General features: G+C 42.0%; 1 protein-coding gene across 1 annotated transcript in view; it reads left to right on the top strand.

Annotated features, from left to right (window-relative positions):
- The window catches only part of MROH1 (maestro heat like repeat family member 1), a 1587326-nt gene that overhangs the window by 981844 nt on the left and 588430 nt on the right, over positions 1 to 17052 (top strand). The window contains exons 22-23 of the mRNA XM_053715983.1: positions 12754 to 12876; positions 13262 to 13341. Coding sequence (XP_053571958.1) covers positions 12754 to 12876; positions 13262 to 13341 — 203 coding nt within the window. The remainder of the gene's footprint in view (positions 1 to 12753; positions 12877 to 13261; positions 13342 to 17052) is intronic.

Genomic DNA, 17052 nt, shown 5'->3' on the forward strand with positions numbered 1-17052 from the left:
GTTGCAAGAGGATCACCCACAGCAGAGCTGCTATATAGCTCCTCCCCTCACTGCCATATCCAGTCATTCTCTTGCAACTCTCAACTAAGATGGAGGTCGTAAGAGGACTGTGGTGTTTTATACTTAGTTTATTTCTTCAATCAAAAGTTTGTTATTTTTAAATGGTACCGGAGTGTACTGTTTATCTCAGGCAGTATTTAGAAGAAGAATCTGCCTGCGTTTTCTATGATCTTAGCAGAAGTAACTAAGATCCTTTGCTTTTCTCACATATTCTGAGGAGTGAGGTAACTTCAGAGGGGGAATAGCGTGCAGGTTTTCCTGTAATAAGGTATGTGCAGTTAAAATATTTTTCTAGGGATGGAATTTGATAGAAAATGCTGCTGATACCGAAGTAATGTAAGTAAAGCCTTAAATGCAGTGATAGCGACTTGTATCAGGCTTATTAATAGAGATACATACTCTTATAAAAGTGTATTTTAAAACGTTTGCTGGCATGTTTAATCGTTTTTTTACATATGTTTGGTGATAAAACTTATTGGGGCCTAGTTTTTTCCACATGGCTGGCTTGAATTTTGCCTAGAAACAGTTCCCTGAGGCTTCCCACTGTTGTAATATGAGTGGGAGGGGCATATTTTGGCGTTTTTTTGCACAGGAAAAATTACAGACACAGACATCCAGCTTCTTCCTGCATGATGCAGGACTTCTCTGAAGGGCTCAAAAGGCTTCAAAAGTCGTATTGAGGGAGGTAAAAAGCCACAGTAGAGCTGTGGCAGTTGTTGTGACTGTTTAAAAAACGTTTTTGTCATTTGTTATTCCGTTTTTGGTATTAAGGGGTTAATCATCCATTTGCAAGTGGGTGCAATGCTCTGCTAACTTATTACATACAATGTCAAAATTTCGTTAGTGTAACTGCATTTCTTTCATGTAATTAACAAGAGTCCATGAGCTAGTGACGTATGGGATATACATTCCTACCAGGAGGGGCAAAGTTTCCCAAACCTTAAAATGCCTATAAATACACCCCTCACCACACCCACAAATCAGTTTTACAAACTTTGCCTCCAAGGGAGGTGGTGAAGTAAGTTTGTGCTAGATTCTACGTTGATATGCGCTCCGCAGCAAGTTGGAGCCCGGTTTTCCTCTCAGCGTGCAGTGAATGTCAGAGGGATGTGAAGAGAGTATTGCCTATTGAATGCAGTGATCTCCTTCTACGGGGTCTATTTCATAAGGTTCTCTGTTATCGGTCGTAGAGATTCATCTCTTACCTCCCTTTTCAGATCGACAATATACTCTTATATTTACCATTACCTCTACTGATTCTCGTTTCAGTACTGGTTTGGCTTTCTACAAACATGTAGATGAGTGTCCTGGGGTAAGTAAGTCTTATTTTCTGTGACACTCTAAGCTATGGTTGGGCACTTTATTTATAAAGTTCTAAATATATGTATTCAAACATTTATTTGCCTTGACTCAGAATGTTCAACTTTCCTTATTTTCAGACAGTCAGTTTCATATTTGGGATTATGCATTGAATTATCATATTTTTCTTACCTCAAAAATTTGACTTTTTTCCCTGTGGGCTGTTAGGCTCGCGGGGGCTGAAAATGCTTCATTTTATTGCGTCATTCTTGGCGCGGACTTTTTTGGCGCAAAAATTCTTTTCCGTTTCCGGCGTCATACGTGTCGCCGGAAGTTACGTCATTTTTTGACGTTATTTTGCGCCAAAAATGTCGGCGTTCCGGATGTGGCGTCATTTTTGGCGCCAAAAGCATTTAGGCGCCAAATAATGTGGGCGTCTTATTTGGCGCTAAAAAATATGGGCGTCGCTTTTGTCTCCACATTATTTCAGTCTCATTTTTCATTTGCTTCTGGTTGCTAGAAGCTTGATATTTGGCATTCTTTCCCATTCCTGAAACTGTCTTATAAGGAATTTGATCTATTTTGCTTTATATGTTGTTTTTTCTCTTACATATTGCAAGATGTCTCACGTTGCATCTGAGCCAGAAGATACTACAGGAAAATCACTGCCTGCTGGATCTACCAAAGCTAAGTGTATCTGCTGTAAATTTTTGGTAGCTATTCCTCCAGCTGTTGTTTGTAATAATTGTCATGACAAACTTGTTAAAGCAGATATTTCCTTTAGTAATGTACCATTGCCTGTTGCAGTTCCCTCAACATCTAAGGTGCAGAATGTTCCTGATAACATAAGAGATTTTGTTTCTGAATCCATAAAGAAGGCTTTGTCTGTTATTTCTCCTTCTAGTAAACGTAAAAAGTCTTTTAAATCTTCTCTCTCTACAGATGAATTTTTAAATGAACACCATCATTCTGATTCTTTGGACTCTTCTGGTTCAGAGGATTCTATCTCAGAGATTGATACTGATAAATCTTCATATTTATTTAAGATGGAATTTATTCGCTCTTTACTTAAAGAAGTACTAATTGCTTTAGAAATAGAGGATTCTAGTCCTCTTGATACTAATTCTATACGTTTGGATAAGGTTTTTAAAGCTCCTGCGGTTATTCCAGAAGTTTTTCCTGTTCCTAATGCTATTTCTGCAGTGATTTCCAAAGAATGGGATAAATTGGGTAATTCATTTACTCCTTCTAAACGTTTTAAGCAATTATATCCTGTTCCGCCTGACAGGTTAGAATTTTGGGACAAAATCCCTAAAGTTGATGGGGCTATTTCTACCCTTGCTAAACGTACTACCATTCCTACGTCAGATGGTACCTCGTTTAAGGATCCTTTAGATAGAAAGATTGAATCCTTTCTAAGAAAAGCTTATCTGTGTTCAGGTAATCTTCTTAGACCTGCTATATCATTGGCTGATGTTGCTGCAGCTTCAACTTTTTGGTTGGAAACCCTAGCGCAACAAGTAGCAAATCGTGATTCTCATGATATTATTATTCTTCTTCAGCATGCTAATAATTTTATCTGTGATGCCATTTTTGATATTATTAGAGTTGATGTTAGGTTTATGTCTCTAGCTATCTTAGCCAGAAGAGCTTTATGGCTTAAGACTTGGAATGCTGATATGGCTTCTAAATCAACTCTACTTTCCATTTCTTTCCAGGGAAACAAATTATTTGGTTCTCAGTTGGATTCTATTATTTCAACTGTTACTGGTGGGAAAGGAACTTTTTTACCACAGGATAAAAAATCTAAAGGTAAAAACAGGGCTAACAATCGTTTTCGTTCCTTTCGTTTCAACAAAGAACAAAAGCCTGATCCTTCGTCCTCAGGAGCAGTTTCAGTTTGGAAACCATCTCCAGTCTGGAATAAATCCAAGCCTGCTAGAAAGGCAAAGCCTGCTTCTAAGTTCACATGAAGGTACGGCCCTCATTCCAGTTCAGCTGGTAGGGGGCAGGTTACGTTTTTTCAAAGAAATTTGGATCAATTCTGTTCACAATCTTTGGATTCAGAGCATTGTTTCAGAAGGGTACAGAATTGGTTTCAAGATAAGACCTCCTGCAAAGAGATTTTTTCTTTCCCGTGTCCCAGTAAATCCAGTGAAAGCTCAAGCATTTCTGAATTGTGTTTCAGATCTAGAGTTGGCTGGAGTAATTATGCCAGTTCCAGTTCCGGAACAGGGGATGGGGTTTTATTCAAATCTCTTCATTGTACCAAAGAAGGAGAATTCCTTCAGACCAGTTCTGGATCTAAAATTATTGAATCGTTATGTAAGGATACCAACGTTCAAGATGGTAACTGTAAGGACTATATTGCCTTTTGTTCAGCAAGGGAATTATATGTCCACAATAGATTTACAGGATGCATATCTGCATATTCCGATTCATCCAGATCATTTTCAGTTCCTGAGATTCTCTTTTCTAGACAAGCATTACCAATTTGTGGCTCTACCGTTTGGCCTTGCTACAGCTCCAAGAATTTTCACAAAGATTCTCGGTGCCCTTCTGTCTGTAATCAGAGAACAGGGTATTGTGGTATTTCCTTATTTGGACGATATCTTGGTACTTGCTCAGTCTTTACATTTAGCAGAGTCTCATACGAATCGACTTGTGTTGTTTCTTCAAGATCATGGTTGGAGGATCAATTTACCAAAAAGTTCTTTGATTCCTCAAACAAGGGTAACCTTTCTGGGTTTCCAGATAGATTCAGTGTCCATGACTCTGTCTTTAACAGACAAGAGACGTCTAAAATTGATTACAGCTTGTCGAAACCTTCAGTCTCAATCATTCCCTTCGGTAGCCTTATGCATGGAAATTCTAGGTCTTATGACTGCTGCATCGGACGCGATCCCCTTTGCTCGTTTTCACATGCGACCTCTTCAGCTCTGTATGCTGAACCAATGGTGCAGGGATTACACGAAGATATCTCAATTAATATCTTTAAAACCAATTGTTCGACACTCTCTAACGTGGTGGACAGATCACCATCGTTTAATTCAGGGGGCTTCTTTTGTTCTTCCGACCTGGACTGTAATTTCAACAGATGCAAGTCTCACAGGTTGGGGAGCTGTGTGGGGATCTCTGACGGCACAGGGAGTTTGGGAATCTCAGGAGGTGAGATTACCGATCAATATTTTGGAACTCCGTGCAATTTTCAGAGCTCTTCAGTTTTGGCCTCTTCTGAAGAGAGAATCGTTCATTTGTTTTCAGACAGACAATGTCACAACTGTGGCATACATCAATCATCAAGGAGGGACTCACAGTCCTCTGGCTATGAAAGAAGTATCTCGAATTTTGGTTTGGGCGGAATCCAGCTCCTGTCTAATCTCTGCGGTTCATATCCCAGGTGTAGACAATTGGGAAGCGGATTATCTCAGTCGCCAAACGTTGCATCCGGGCGAATGGTCTCTTCACCCAGAGGTATTTCTTCAGATTGTTCAAATGTGGGGGCTTCCAGAGATAGATCTGATGGCCTCTCATCTAAACAAGAAACTTCCCAGGTATCTGTCCAGATCCCGGGATCCTCAGGCGGAGGCAGTGGATGCATTATCACTTCCTTGGAAGTATCATCCTGCCTATATCTTTCCGCCTCTAGTTCTCCTTCCAAGAGTAATCTCCAAGATTCTGAGGGAATGCTCGTTTGTTCTGCTAATAGCTCCGGCATGGCCTCACAGGTTTTGGTATGCGGATCTTGTCCGGATGGCATCTTGCCAACCATGGACTCTTCCGTTAAGACCAGACCTTCTGTCGCAAGGTCCTTTTTTCCATCCGGATCTGAAATCCTTAAATTTAAAGGTATGGAGATTGAACGCTTGATTCTTAGTCAAAGAGGTTTCTCTGACTCTGTGATTGATACTATGTTACAGGCTCGTAAATCTGTATCTAGAGAGATATATTATAGAGTCTGGAAGACTTATATTTCTTGGTGTCTTACTCATCATTTTTCTTGGTATTCTTTTAGAATTCCGAGAATATTACAATTTCTTCAGGATGGTTTAGATAAGGGTTTGTCCGCAAGTTCCTTGAAAGGACAAATCTCTGCTCTTTCTGTTCTTTTTCACAGAAAGATTGCTATTCTTCCTGATATTCATTGTTTTGTACAAGCTTTGGTTCGTATAAAACCTGTCATTAAGTCAATTTCTCCTCCATGGAGTTTGAATTTGGTTCTGGGAGCTCTTCAAGCTCCTCCGTTTGAACCTATGCATTCATTGGACATTAAATTGCTTTCTTGGAAAGTTTTGTTCCTTTTGGCCATCTCTTCTGCCAGAAGAGTTTCTGAATTATCTGCTCTTTCTTGTGAGTCTCCTTTTCTGATTTTTCATCAGGATAAGGCGGTGTTGCGAACTTCTTTTGAATTTTTACCTAAGGTTGTGAATTCCAACAACATTAGTAGAGAAATCGTGGTTCCTTCATTATGTCCTAATCCTAAGAATTCTAAGGAGAAATCGTTACATTCTTTGGATGTTGTTAGAGCTTTGAAATATTATGTTGAAGCTACTAAATCTTTCCGAAAGACTTCTAGTCTATTTGTCATCTTTTCTGGTTCTAGAAAAGGCCAGAAAGCTTCTGCCATTTCTTTGGCATCCTGGTTGAAATCTTTAATTCATCTTGCCTATGTTAAATCGGGTAAGACTCCGCCTCAGAGGATTACAGCTCATTCTACTAGGTCAGTTTCTACTTCCTGGGCGTTTAGGAATGAAGCTTCAGTTGATCAGATTTGCAAAGCAGCGACTTGGTCCTCTTTGCATACTTTTACTAAATTCTACCATTTTGATGTATTCTCTTCTTCTGAAGCAGTTTTTGGTAGAAAGGTACTTCAGGCAGTGGTTTCGGTTTGAATCTTCTGCTTATGTTTTTCATTAAACTTTATTTTGGGTGTGGATTATTTTCAGCAGGAATTGGCTGTCTTTATTTTATCCCTCCCTCTCTAGTGACTCTTGTGTGGAAAGATCCACATCTTGGGTAGTCATTATCCCATACGTCACTAGCTCATGGACTCTTGTTAATTACATGAAAGAAAACATAATTTATGTAAGAACTTACCTGATAAATTCATTTCTTTCATATTAACAAGAGTCCATGAGGCCCACCCTTTTTTGTGGTGGTTATGATTTTTTTGTATAAAGCACAATTATTCCAATTCCTTATTTTATATGCTTCGCACTTTTTTCTTATCACCCCACTTCTTGGCTATTCGTTAAACTGATTTGTGGGTGTGGTGAGGGGTGTATTTATAGGCATTTTAAGGTTTGGGAAACTTTGCCCCTCCTGGTAGGAATGTATATCCCATACGTCACTAGCTCATGGACTCTTGTTAATATGAAAGAAATGAATTTATCAGGTAAGTTCTTACATAAATTATGTTTTTTTCACTGTTATTTCAAAATTTGGGAAAATTTGTGTTTCTTAAAGGCGCAGTAACATTTTTTATATTGCTTGTAAACTTGTTTTAAAGTGTTTTCCAAGCTTGCTAGTCTGTTTAAACCATGTCTGACACAGAGGAACCTACTTGTTCATTATGTTTGAAAGCCATGGTGGAGCCCCATAGGAGAATGTGTACTAAATGTATTGATTTCACCTTAAACAGTAAAGATCAGTCTTTATCTATAAAAGAATTATCACCAGAGGGTTCTGTCGAGGGGGAAGTTATGCCGACTAACTCTCCCCACGTGTCAGACCCTTCGCCTCCCGCTCAGGGGACGCACGCTAATATGGCGCCAATTACATCAGGGACGCCCATAGCGATTACCTTGCAGGACATGGCTGCAATCATGAATAATACCCTGTCAGAGGTATTATCTAGATTGCCTGAATTAAGAGGCAAGCGTGATAGCTCTGGGGTTAGGAGAGATACAGAGCGTGCAAATGCTGTTAGAGCCATGTCTGATACTGCGTCACAGTATGCAGAACATGAGGACGGAGAGCTTCAGTCTGTGGGTGACATCTCTGACTCGGGGAAACCTGATTCAGTGATTTCTAATTTTAAATTTAAGCTTGAGAACCTCCGTGTATTGCTTGGGGAGGTATTAGCTGCTCTGAATGACTGTAACACAGTTGCAATTCCAGAGAAATTGTGTAGGCTGGATAGATACTATGCGGTGCCGGTGTGTACTGACGTTTTTCTTATACCTAAAAGGCTTACAGAAATTATTAGCAAGGAGTGGGATAGACCCGGTGTGCCCTTTTCCCCACCTCCTATATTTAGAAAAATGTTTCCAATAGACGCCACTACACGGGACTTATGGCAGACGGTCCCTAAGGTGGAGGGAGCAGTTTCTACTTTAGCAAAGCACTATCCCGGTTGAGGACAGTTGTGCTTTTTCAGATCCAATGGATAAAAAATTGGAGGGTTACCTTAAGAAAATGTTTATTCAACAAGGTTTTATTTTACAGCCCCTTGCATGCATTGCGCCTGTCACTGCTGCGGCGGCGGCGGCATTCTGGTTTGAGGCCCTGGAAGAGGCCATCCAGACAGCTCCATTGAATGAAATTATTGACAAGCTTAGAACGCTTAAGCTAGCTAACTCATTTGTTTCTGATGCCATTGTTCATTTGACTAAACTAACGGCTAAGAATTCCGGATTCGCCATCCAGGCGCGTAGGGCGCTATGGCTTAAATCCTGGTCAGCTGACGTGACTTCAAAGTCTAAATTACTCAACATTCCTTTCAAGGGGCAGACCTTATTCGGGCCTGGCTTGAAGGAAATTATTGCTGACATTATTGGAGGCAAGGGTCATACCCTTCCTCAGGACAGGGCCAAATCAAAGGCCAAACAGTCTAATTTTCGTGCCTTTCGAAATTTCAAGGCAGGAGCAGCATCAACTTCCTCCGCTTCAAAACAAGAGGGAACTGTTGCTCATTCCAGACAGGCCTGGAAACCTAACCAGTCCTGGAACAAGGGCAAGCAGGCCAGAAAGCCTGCTGCTGCCCCCAAGACAGCATGAAGGAACGGCCCCCTATCCGGAAACGGATCTAGTGTGGGGCAGACTTTCTCTCTTCGCCCAGGCGTGGGCAAGAGATGTTCAGGATCCCTGGGCGTTGGAGATCATATCTCAGGGATATCTTCTGGACTTCAAAGCTTCTCCTCCACAAGGGAGATTTCATCTTTCCAGGTTATCAGCAAACCAGATAAAGAAAGAGGCATTCCTAAGCTGTGTGCAAGACCTCCTAGTAATTGGAGCGATCCATCCAGTTCCGCGGACGGAACAAGGACAGGGATTTTATTCAAATCTGTTTGTGGTTCCCAAGAAAGAGGGAACCTTCAGACCAATCTTGGATCTAAAGATCTTAAACAAATTCCTCAGAGTTCCATCATTCAAAATGGAAACTATTCGGACCATCCTACCCATGATCCCAGAGGGTCAGTACATGACCACAGTGGACTTAAAGGATGCCTACCTTCACATACCGATTCACAAAGATCATCATCGGTTACTAAGGTTTGCCTTTCTAGACAGGCATTACCAATTTGTAGCTCTTCCCTTCGGGTTGGCCACTGCCCCGAGAATTTTTACAAAGGTTCTGGGCTCACTTCTGGCGGTTCTAAGACCGCGAGGCATAGCGGTGGCATCCTGATACAGGCGTCAAGCTTTCAAATTGCCAAGTCTCAAACAGAGATAGTTCTGGCATTTCTGAGGTCGCATGGGTGGAAAGTGAACGTGGAAAAGAGTTCTCTATCACCACTCACAAGAGTCTCCTTCCTAGGGACTCTTATAGATTCTGTAGAGATGAAAATTTACCTGACGGAGTCCAGGTTATCAAAACTTCTAAATGCTTGCCGTGTCCTTCATTCCATTCCACGCCCGTCAGTGGCTCAGTGCATGGAAGTAATCGGCTTAATGGTAGCGGCAATGGACATAGTGCCATTTGCGCGCCTGCATCTCAGACCGCTGCAATTATGCATGCTAAGTGGAATGGGAATTACTCAGATTTGTCCCCTCTACTAAATCTGGATCAAGAGACCAGAGATTCTCTTCTCTGGTGGCTTTCTCGGGTCCATCTGTCCAAGGGTATGACCTTTCGCAGGCCAGATTGGACGATTGTAACAACAGATGCCAGTTGGGGCGCAGTCTGGAACTCCCTGGAGGCTCAGGGATCGTGGACTCAGGAGGAGAAACTCCTCCCAATAAATATTCTGGAGTTAAGAGCAATATTCAATGCTCTTCTAGCTTGGCCTCAGTTAGCAACACTGAGGTTCATCAGATTTCAGTCGGACAACATCACGACTGTGGCTTACATCAACCATCAAGGGGGAACCAGGAGTTCCCTAGCGATGTTAGAAGTCTCAAAGATAATTCGCTGGGCAGAGTCTCACTCTTGCCACCTGTCAGCAATCCACATCCCAGGCGTAGAGAACTGGGAGGCGGATTTTCTAAGTCGTCAGACTTTTCATCCGGGGGAGTGGGAACTCCATCCGGAGGTGTTTGCTCAACTGGTCCATCGTTGGGGCGAACCAGAACTGGATCTCATGGCGTCTCGCCAGAACGCCAAGCTTCCTTGTTACGGATCCAGGTCCAGGGACCCCAAGGCAACGCTGATAGATGCTCTAGCAGCGCCTTGGTCCTTCAACCTGGCTTATGTGTTTTCACCGTTTCCTCTGCTCCCTCGTCTGATTGCCAAAATCAAGCAGGAGAGAGCATCGGTGATCTTGATTGCGCCTGCGTGGCAACGCAGGACTTGGTATGCAGATCTGGTGGACATGTCATCCTTTCCACCATGGACTCTGCCGCTGAGACAGGACCTTCTACTTCAAGGTCCTTTCAACCATCCATATCTAATTTCTCTGAGGCTGACTGCCTGGAGATTGAACGCTTGATTTTATCTAAGCGTGGGTTCTCCGAGTCAGTCATTGATACCTTAATTCAGGCACGAAAGCCTGTCACCAGGAAAATCTATCATAAGATATGGTGTAAATATCTTTATTGGTGTGAATCCAAGGACTACTCATGGAGTAAGGTCAGGATTCCCAGGATATTATCTTTTCTCCAAGAAGGATTGGAGAAAGGATTGTCAGCTAGTTCCTTAAAGGGACAGATTTCTGCGCTGTCTATTCTTTTGCACAAGCGTCTGGCGGATGTTCCAGACGTTCAGGCATTTTGTCAGGCTTTAGTTAGAATCAAGCCTGTGTTTAAACCTGTTGCTCCACCTTGGAGCTTAAATTTGGTGCTTAAAGTTCTTTAGGGGGTTCCGTTTGAACCTCTTCATTCCATAGATATCAAACTTTTATTTTGGAAAGTTCTTTTTTTGGTAGCTATTTCCTCGGCTCGTAGAGTTTCCGAGTTATCTGCCTTACAATGTGATTCTCCTTATCTGATCTTCCATGCAGATAAGGTAGTTCTGCGTACCAAACCTGGGTTTTTACCTAAGGTGGTATCTAATAAGAATATCAATCAGGAGATTGTTGTTCCATCATTGTGTCCTAATCCTTCTTCAAAGAAGGAACGTCTATTACACAATCTTGATGTGGTTCGTGCTTTAAAGTATTATTTGCAAGCTACTAAGGATTTTCGTCAAACATCTGCTTTGTTTGTTGTCTACTCTGGACAGAGGAGAGGCCAAAGGGCTTCGGCAACCTCTCTTTCATTTTGGCTAAGAAGTATAATCCTCTTAGCTTATGAGACTGCTGGCCAGCAGCCTCCTGAAAGGATTACAGCTCATTCTACTAGAGCTGTGGCTTCCACATGGGCCTTTAAAAATGAGGCTTCTGTTGAACAGATTTGCAAGGTGGCGACTTGGTCTTCGCTTCATACTTTTTCAAAATTCTATAAATTTGATACTTTTGCTTCTTCGGAGGCTATTTTTGGGAGAAAGGTTTTACAGGCAGTGGTACCTTCCGTTTAAGTACCTGCCTTGTCCCTCCCTTCATCCGTGTACTTAGCTTTGGTATTGGTATCCCACAAGTAATGGATGATCTGTGGACTGGATACACCTTACAAGAGAAAACATAATTTATGCTTACCTGATAAATTTATTTCTCTTGTGATGTATCCAGTCCACGGCCCGCCCTGTCTTTTTAAGGCAGGTATTTTTTAAATTCTAAACTTCAGTCACCACTGCACCCTATGGTTTCTCCTTTCTCTGCTTGTCTTCGGTCGAATGACTGGATATGGCAGTTAGGGGAGGAGCTATATAGCAGCTCTGCTGTGGGTGATCCTCTTGCAACTTCCTGTTGGGAATGAGAATATCCCACAAGTAATGGATGATCCGTGGACTGGATACACCACAAGAGAAATAAATTTATCAGGTAAGCATAAATTATGTTTTTTTTATTGTGTCCTAACCCACACGATACACAGCATCTGAATGAGTAGCTTGCTTGTTTTCTGTCTTGTGTTTCCTGTTGCAGTTCTTATGATCTTGTTTGGTTTTATGTATTGTGTGTGCTTCACTGTTTATTAGCTAAATAGCGATTACATGAAAACGTTAGGCTTTTTCTTTCCATTAGAGTCTGTAAATCTCTGTATATTTACATGTGTACAAGTCTCTATCTCTCACAAGTGTAGATATTATACTCTTGTGTGCAGCTCTATTGGCATAGCACTGGCAATATACCCAGCACTTCTCAGGATATAATCATTGTCCTCAACAGCTTACAAACTAAATATCATAACATAAAAATAATAATAAATTCGCTCAGTCCAGTTATTCTGTAAAAGGAAATGTCTTCTCTGGTTAGTCCACAGTTTCTATGCTAAAACATAGTATTTATGTGATACAGATGTCACAGCTCATGGGGCTGATAGTAAAAAGACACCACAGGGCCCATTTCCTAATGTCCGGATGGACATGATATGATGTAGCGTATCATGTCCGCTGCACATTGATAAATGCCTACAGAGGTGAACTGCTTGTGCAATGCCGCCCATTCAGATTTGCGGCCAATCAGTCACTAGCAGGGGTTGTCAATCAGCCCGATCGTATAGGATCGGGCGGATTGAAGACCGCAGCCTCAGAGGCAGCGGATAAGTTATGGAGCAGCGGTCATTAGACCGCTGCTTCATGACTACTGTTTCCGGCGAGCTTGATAATTCGGCCCCCATAAGTGTACCCTGTACTGATCACTATTGCCTGTATACAAGGATTTTATTGTCTGTATTATTGGTACATAAAGATTAAATAATGTTTGGTGCTATCCGTGTACACAATAAGGGGGTTTATAATTGTGGGCACCAGGGATCTTCAGTAGTCTTTAAGCTCTGTGCCAGGAACCTCTTTCATAACAGCTGCGACTCATAACCACTGTTGCTTTCATTTCATTACTAACACGCTGAATGCTGCTTCTATCCTATGTAACATCATAACCTACTTATAACCCCTGCACTACATGTGTCCTCCCTCAGGACCTGACACTCAAGCTCTGCCTTATCCGAAGCATCTCCATGATCAGCCTCGCCATCTGTAACAGCTCCCAGGCCGGTTCCTTTCACTTCTCTCGCAAGGCAGAGCTGCTGTCCCAGCTCATGGTGAGTGACACGATGCATCAGCGTAGTGGGACGAGCACGTTTTAACCAGTTGTTCCTTCTCACATTTTCATACTGTTTTTTGTGTGTGTTTGTTATGTTATATTAGACAGAAAGATTCACTCAGGCAGCTCTTATTAGTTGGTGCATGTGTGTGACCCATATTATGTTACAGTGAGTCTCAGCTGTATGAGCCATATATGTGCACAAGACCTTATATACCTTACGGGTCCATGGGACATGCAGGAATTACTAATACTTTGTTTGAGAGACATTTGTCGGCATTGGTCTTGCAAATCATTGGTATTTAACGAGTGCTGATAAAAAAATGATAATTTTCATTAACTAACACCACCAGGATAATCTTACTGAGTTTTGTCTCTTACAGGAGTTTATAAAGTCAGAACCTGCAGATGAGCTGAAGTCCCCATTACGTCACAGAGTGCTTGTTGCCTGCACATATCTCATGTATCCTTACAGATGATGGTAGCTTTTAGTCTTTAGCTGGGGACTTACTACATTTAGGGCTAAATTACGAGTGGAGCGCTATTTACAAGTTCAAAGTAAAAAGTTAACCTAATGCACGCAAAAAGCCGAACTTACAATATCGTACGCATATTAACCTATTCCCCCATAAAAGTCAATGGAGCAAAAATAGTGGGAAAAAACTCACTACTTGTGCACTAACCCGATCACATATTCTCAAGTGAGCTAACCCAACATAAAAATGTGAATATTTCACATTCTAATGTTCTTCACATAGAAGAAATGTTCTACTTATTCATAAATACATACAACCTCAATTCCGAAAAAGTTAAGACCGTATGGAAAATGCAAAAAAAGCAAGAAAAAAGAATGTCAGTCTCTGTCTGAATTAGCTCGCAGTACCCAAAGGAATGCTTCCCTTAAGACTACACTCACTCAAGCAGTCCTGGGTTATCTTCCTCGAACCTTTCCTCTGGTGATTCCAGATTCTGAGGTTCCAACTGCCTCTCAAAAAGTACACTCTATCTTTAGACACTGGCGACACATTCGTCAAAATTTACTCCGGTCTCCTCCTAATCTTTCACTGATCGACGTAGAACTGATTGTAGTTGTACAATCGACAGTAAATTATGACAGTAAATTATGGCTCTCAACTCAGCACCTAAACTTGAAACATCTCTCGGCTTAACTTGGTCCTCGGTTTGTTGGACCATTCTGTATCTTTCAGAAGGTTGGTCCTGTTTCATTCAAATTAGCCCTACCTTCTACCTGTCATGTGCACCCTGTCTTTCATGCGCCGCTGCTCAAACCAGCAGTTTTTTGCAGTATTCCTGTGTGGTCCTCTCGTGGTAAATGGTTACCAGGAATTTTAAGTGACTCGTATTTTGGATTCAAAACTTTATGGTTTCAGATTGTGATATCTGGTCGATTGGAAGGGCTATTCTGTTGTGGATCGTACCTGGGTACTTGCTGCCCATGTCCATGCTCCTAGGTTGGTCAGTTCCTTTCACCTCTCTCATCCCGATAGCCCTGGTCCCTCTTCCTGAGGGTCCTTGAGGGTGGGGTACTGTTATGACGTTGGATTTCTATGACCCGGTTGCGATGGTGCAGTTGCTTCGACAATGCAGTCTGCCTCGCATCATTTTCTGCAACGTGTCACCTGACACCTCACGTATAATTTTCGCTTGTTGCGTTATTTTCTTCGCATCTTTTTTGTGTCACCTCTGGCACCCTTTTACCTTTAAATACCTTCCGTGCTGTCTTGTCTCATTGCCCTAGAATTGAGTTTATTTCGTGGGTGTGCTTTATTACTTCAATGGATTTCTGGCTTGTGCCTGCTGATTTAACTCTGTTTTTGCGTGTTTGGTTTTTGGACATTGATTCTGCTAACCAGTTTCCTGTCTGCTCTGACTCCTGGCTTGTCGACTTTGCCTTGACCAATCCGGTAATTTTCTATCTCCTGGGTCCTAACGCTATTGCCCCAAAGATATTTTTCTCTTGTTAAGTGTATCCAGTCCACGGATCATCCATTACTTGTGGGATATTCTCCTTCCCAACAGGAAGTTGCAAGAGGATCACCCAGAGCAGAGGTGCTTTATAGCTCCTCCCCTCACTGCCATATCCAGTCATTCTCTTGCAACTCTCAACTAAGATGGAGGTCGTAAGAGGACTGTGGTGTTTTATACTTAGTTTATTTCTTCAATCAAAAGTTTGTTATTTTTAAATGGTACCGGAGTGTACTGTTTATCTCAGGCAGTATTTAGAAGAAGAATCTGCCTGCGTTTTCTATGATCTTAGCAGAAGTAACTAAGATCCTTTGCTGTTCTCACATATTCTGAGGAGTGAGGTAACTTCAGAGGGGGAATAGCGTGCAGGTTTTCCTGTAATAAGGTATGTGCAGTTAAAATATTTTTCTAGGGATGGAATTTGCTAGAAAATGCTTTTGATACCAAAGTAATGTAAGTAAAGCCTTAAATGCAGTGATAGCGACTGGTATCAGGCTTATTAACCCCTTAATGACCAACGACGTGCAGGGTACGTCCTCCAAAAAATGTCCTTAACGACCAAGGACGTACCCTGCACGTCTTTGGTCTTTGAAAGCAGTGGAAGCGATCCTCATCGCTTCCAGCTGCTTTCATGTTATTGCAGTGATGCCTCGATATAGAGGCATCCTGCAATAACTTTTTTAAGCAGTCCGATGCAGAGAGAGCCACTCTGTGGCCCTCTGCATCGGCTATTGATGGCTATGATCGTTGGTGGGTGGGAGCTTGTCCAGGGAGGCAAGTGGGTGGCCATCAGTAGAGGAGGGGGGCGAGATCGCGTGTGGGTGCGCGTGCATGTGCACGTGTGAAACTGCCCATAAGTTAGCATTGAAGTTGAAGAGGCACAAGGTGGGACTCAGTGGGAGAGAGGGTGGGAATAAAAAATATTAATGATCTGGGAGAGGGTGGGGGGTTGGGTGTTAAGGGGGGTAAGCTACACTACAGAAAAACTTAAAATAAACATTTGATTTCAATCTGGGTACTGGCAGACAGCTGCAAGTACCCAATATGATGCACAATAAGGCAGAGGAGGGGGGTAGAGAGCTGTTTGGGGGGGGGGGGGGGGATCAGGGAGGTTGGGGCTTAGGGGGGGTCCTACACAGCAGAATTATTACTTTTTTTAAAACAAAACAAAAAAACCCTTTTATTTTAGTACTGGCAGACTTTCTGCCAGTACTTAAGATGGCGGGGACAATTGTGGGCTGGGGGAGGGAAGACAGCTGTTTGGGAGGGATCAGGGGGTGAGATGTGTCAGGCTGATCTCTACACTAAAGCTAAAATTAACCCTGCAAGCTCCCTATAAGCTACCTAATTTACCCCTTCACTGCTAGCCATAATACACGTGTGATGCGCAGCAGCATTTAGCGGCCTTCTAATTACCAAAAAGCAACACCAAAGTCATATATGTCTGCTATTTCTGAACAAAGGGGATCCTAGAGAAGCATTTACAACCATGTGTGCCATAATTGCACAAGCTGTTAGTAAATAATTTCAGTGAGAAACATAAAATTGTGAAAAATTTAGCGTTTTTTTCAATTTGATCGCATTTGGCGGTGAAATGGTGGCATGAAATATACCAAAATGTGCCTAGATCGATACTTGGGGTTGTCTACTGCACTACACTAAAGCTAAAATTAACCCTACATGCTCCCTACATGCTCCCTAATTAACCCCTTCACTGCTGGGCATAATACACTTGTGGTGCGCAGTGGCATTTGGCAGCCATCTAATTACCAAAAAGCAACGCCAAAGCCATATATGTCTGCTATTTCTGAACAAAGGGGATCCCAGAGAAGCATTTACAACCATTTATGCCATAATTGCACAAGTTGTTTGTAAATAATTTCAGTGAGAAACCTAAAGATTGTGAAAAAATTTGTGAAATAGTGAACGATTTTTTTTATTTGATGGCATTTGGCGGTGAAATGGTGGCATGAAATATACCAAAATGGGCCTAGATCAATACTTTGGGATGTCTTCTAAAAAAAAATATATACATGTCAAGGGATATTCAGGGATTCCTGAAAGATATCAGTGTCCAAATGTAACTAGCGCTAATTTTGAAAAAAAGTGGTTTGGAAATAGCAAAGTGCTACTTGTATTTATGGCCCTATAACTTGCAAAAAAAGCAAAGAACATGTAAAAATTGGGT

This window comes from Bombina bombina, chromosome 5 (genome assembly GCF_027579735.1).
Source record: "Bombina bombina isolate aBomBom1 chromosome 5, aBomBom1.pri, whole genome shotgun sequence".
In the NCBI taxonomy this organism is placed as follows: Eukaryota; Metazoa; Chordata; class Amphibia; order Anura; family Bombinatoridae; genus Bombina; species Bombina bombina.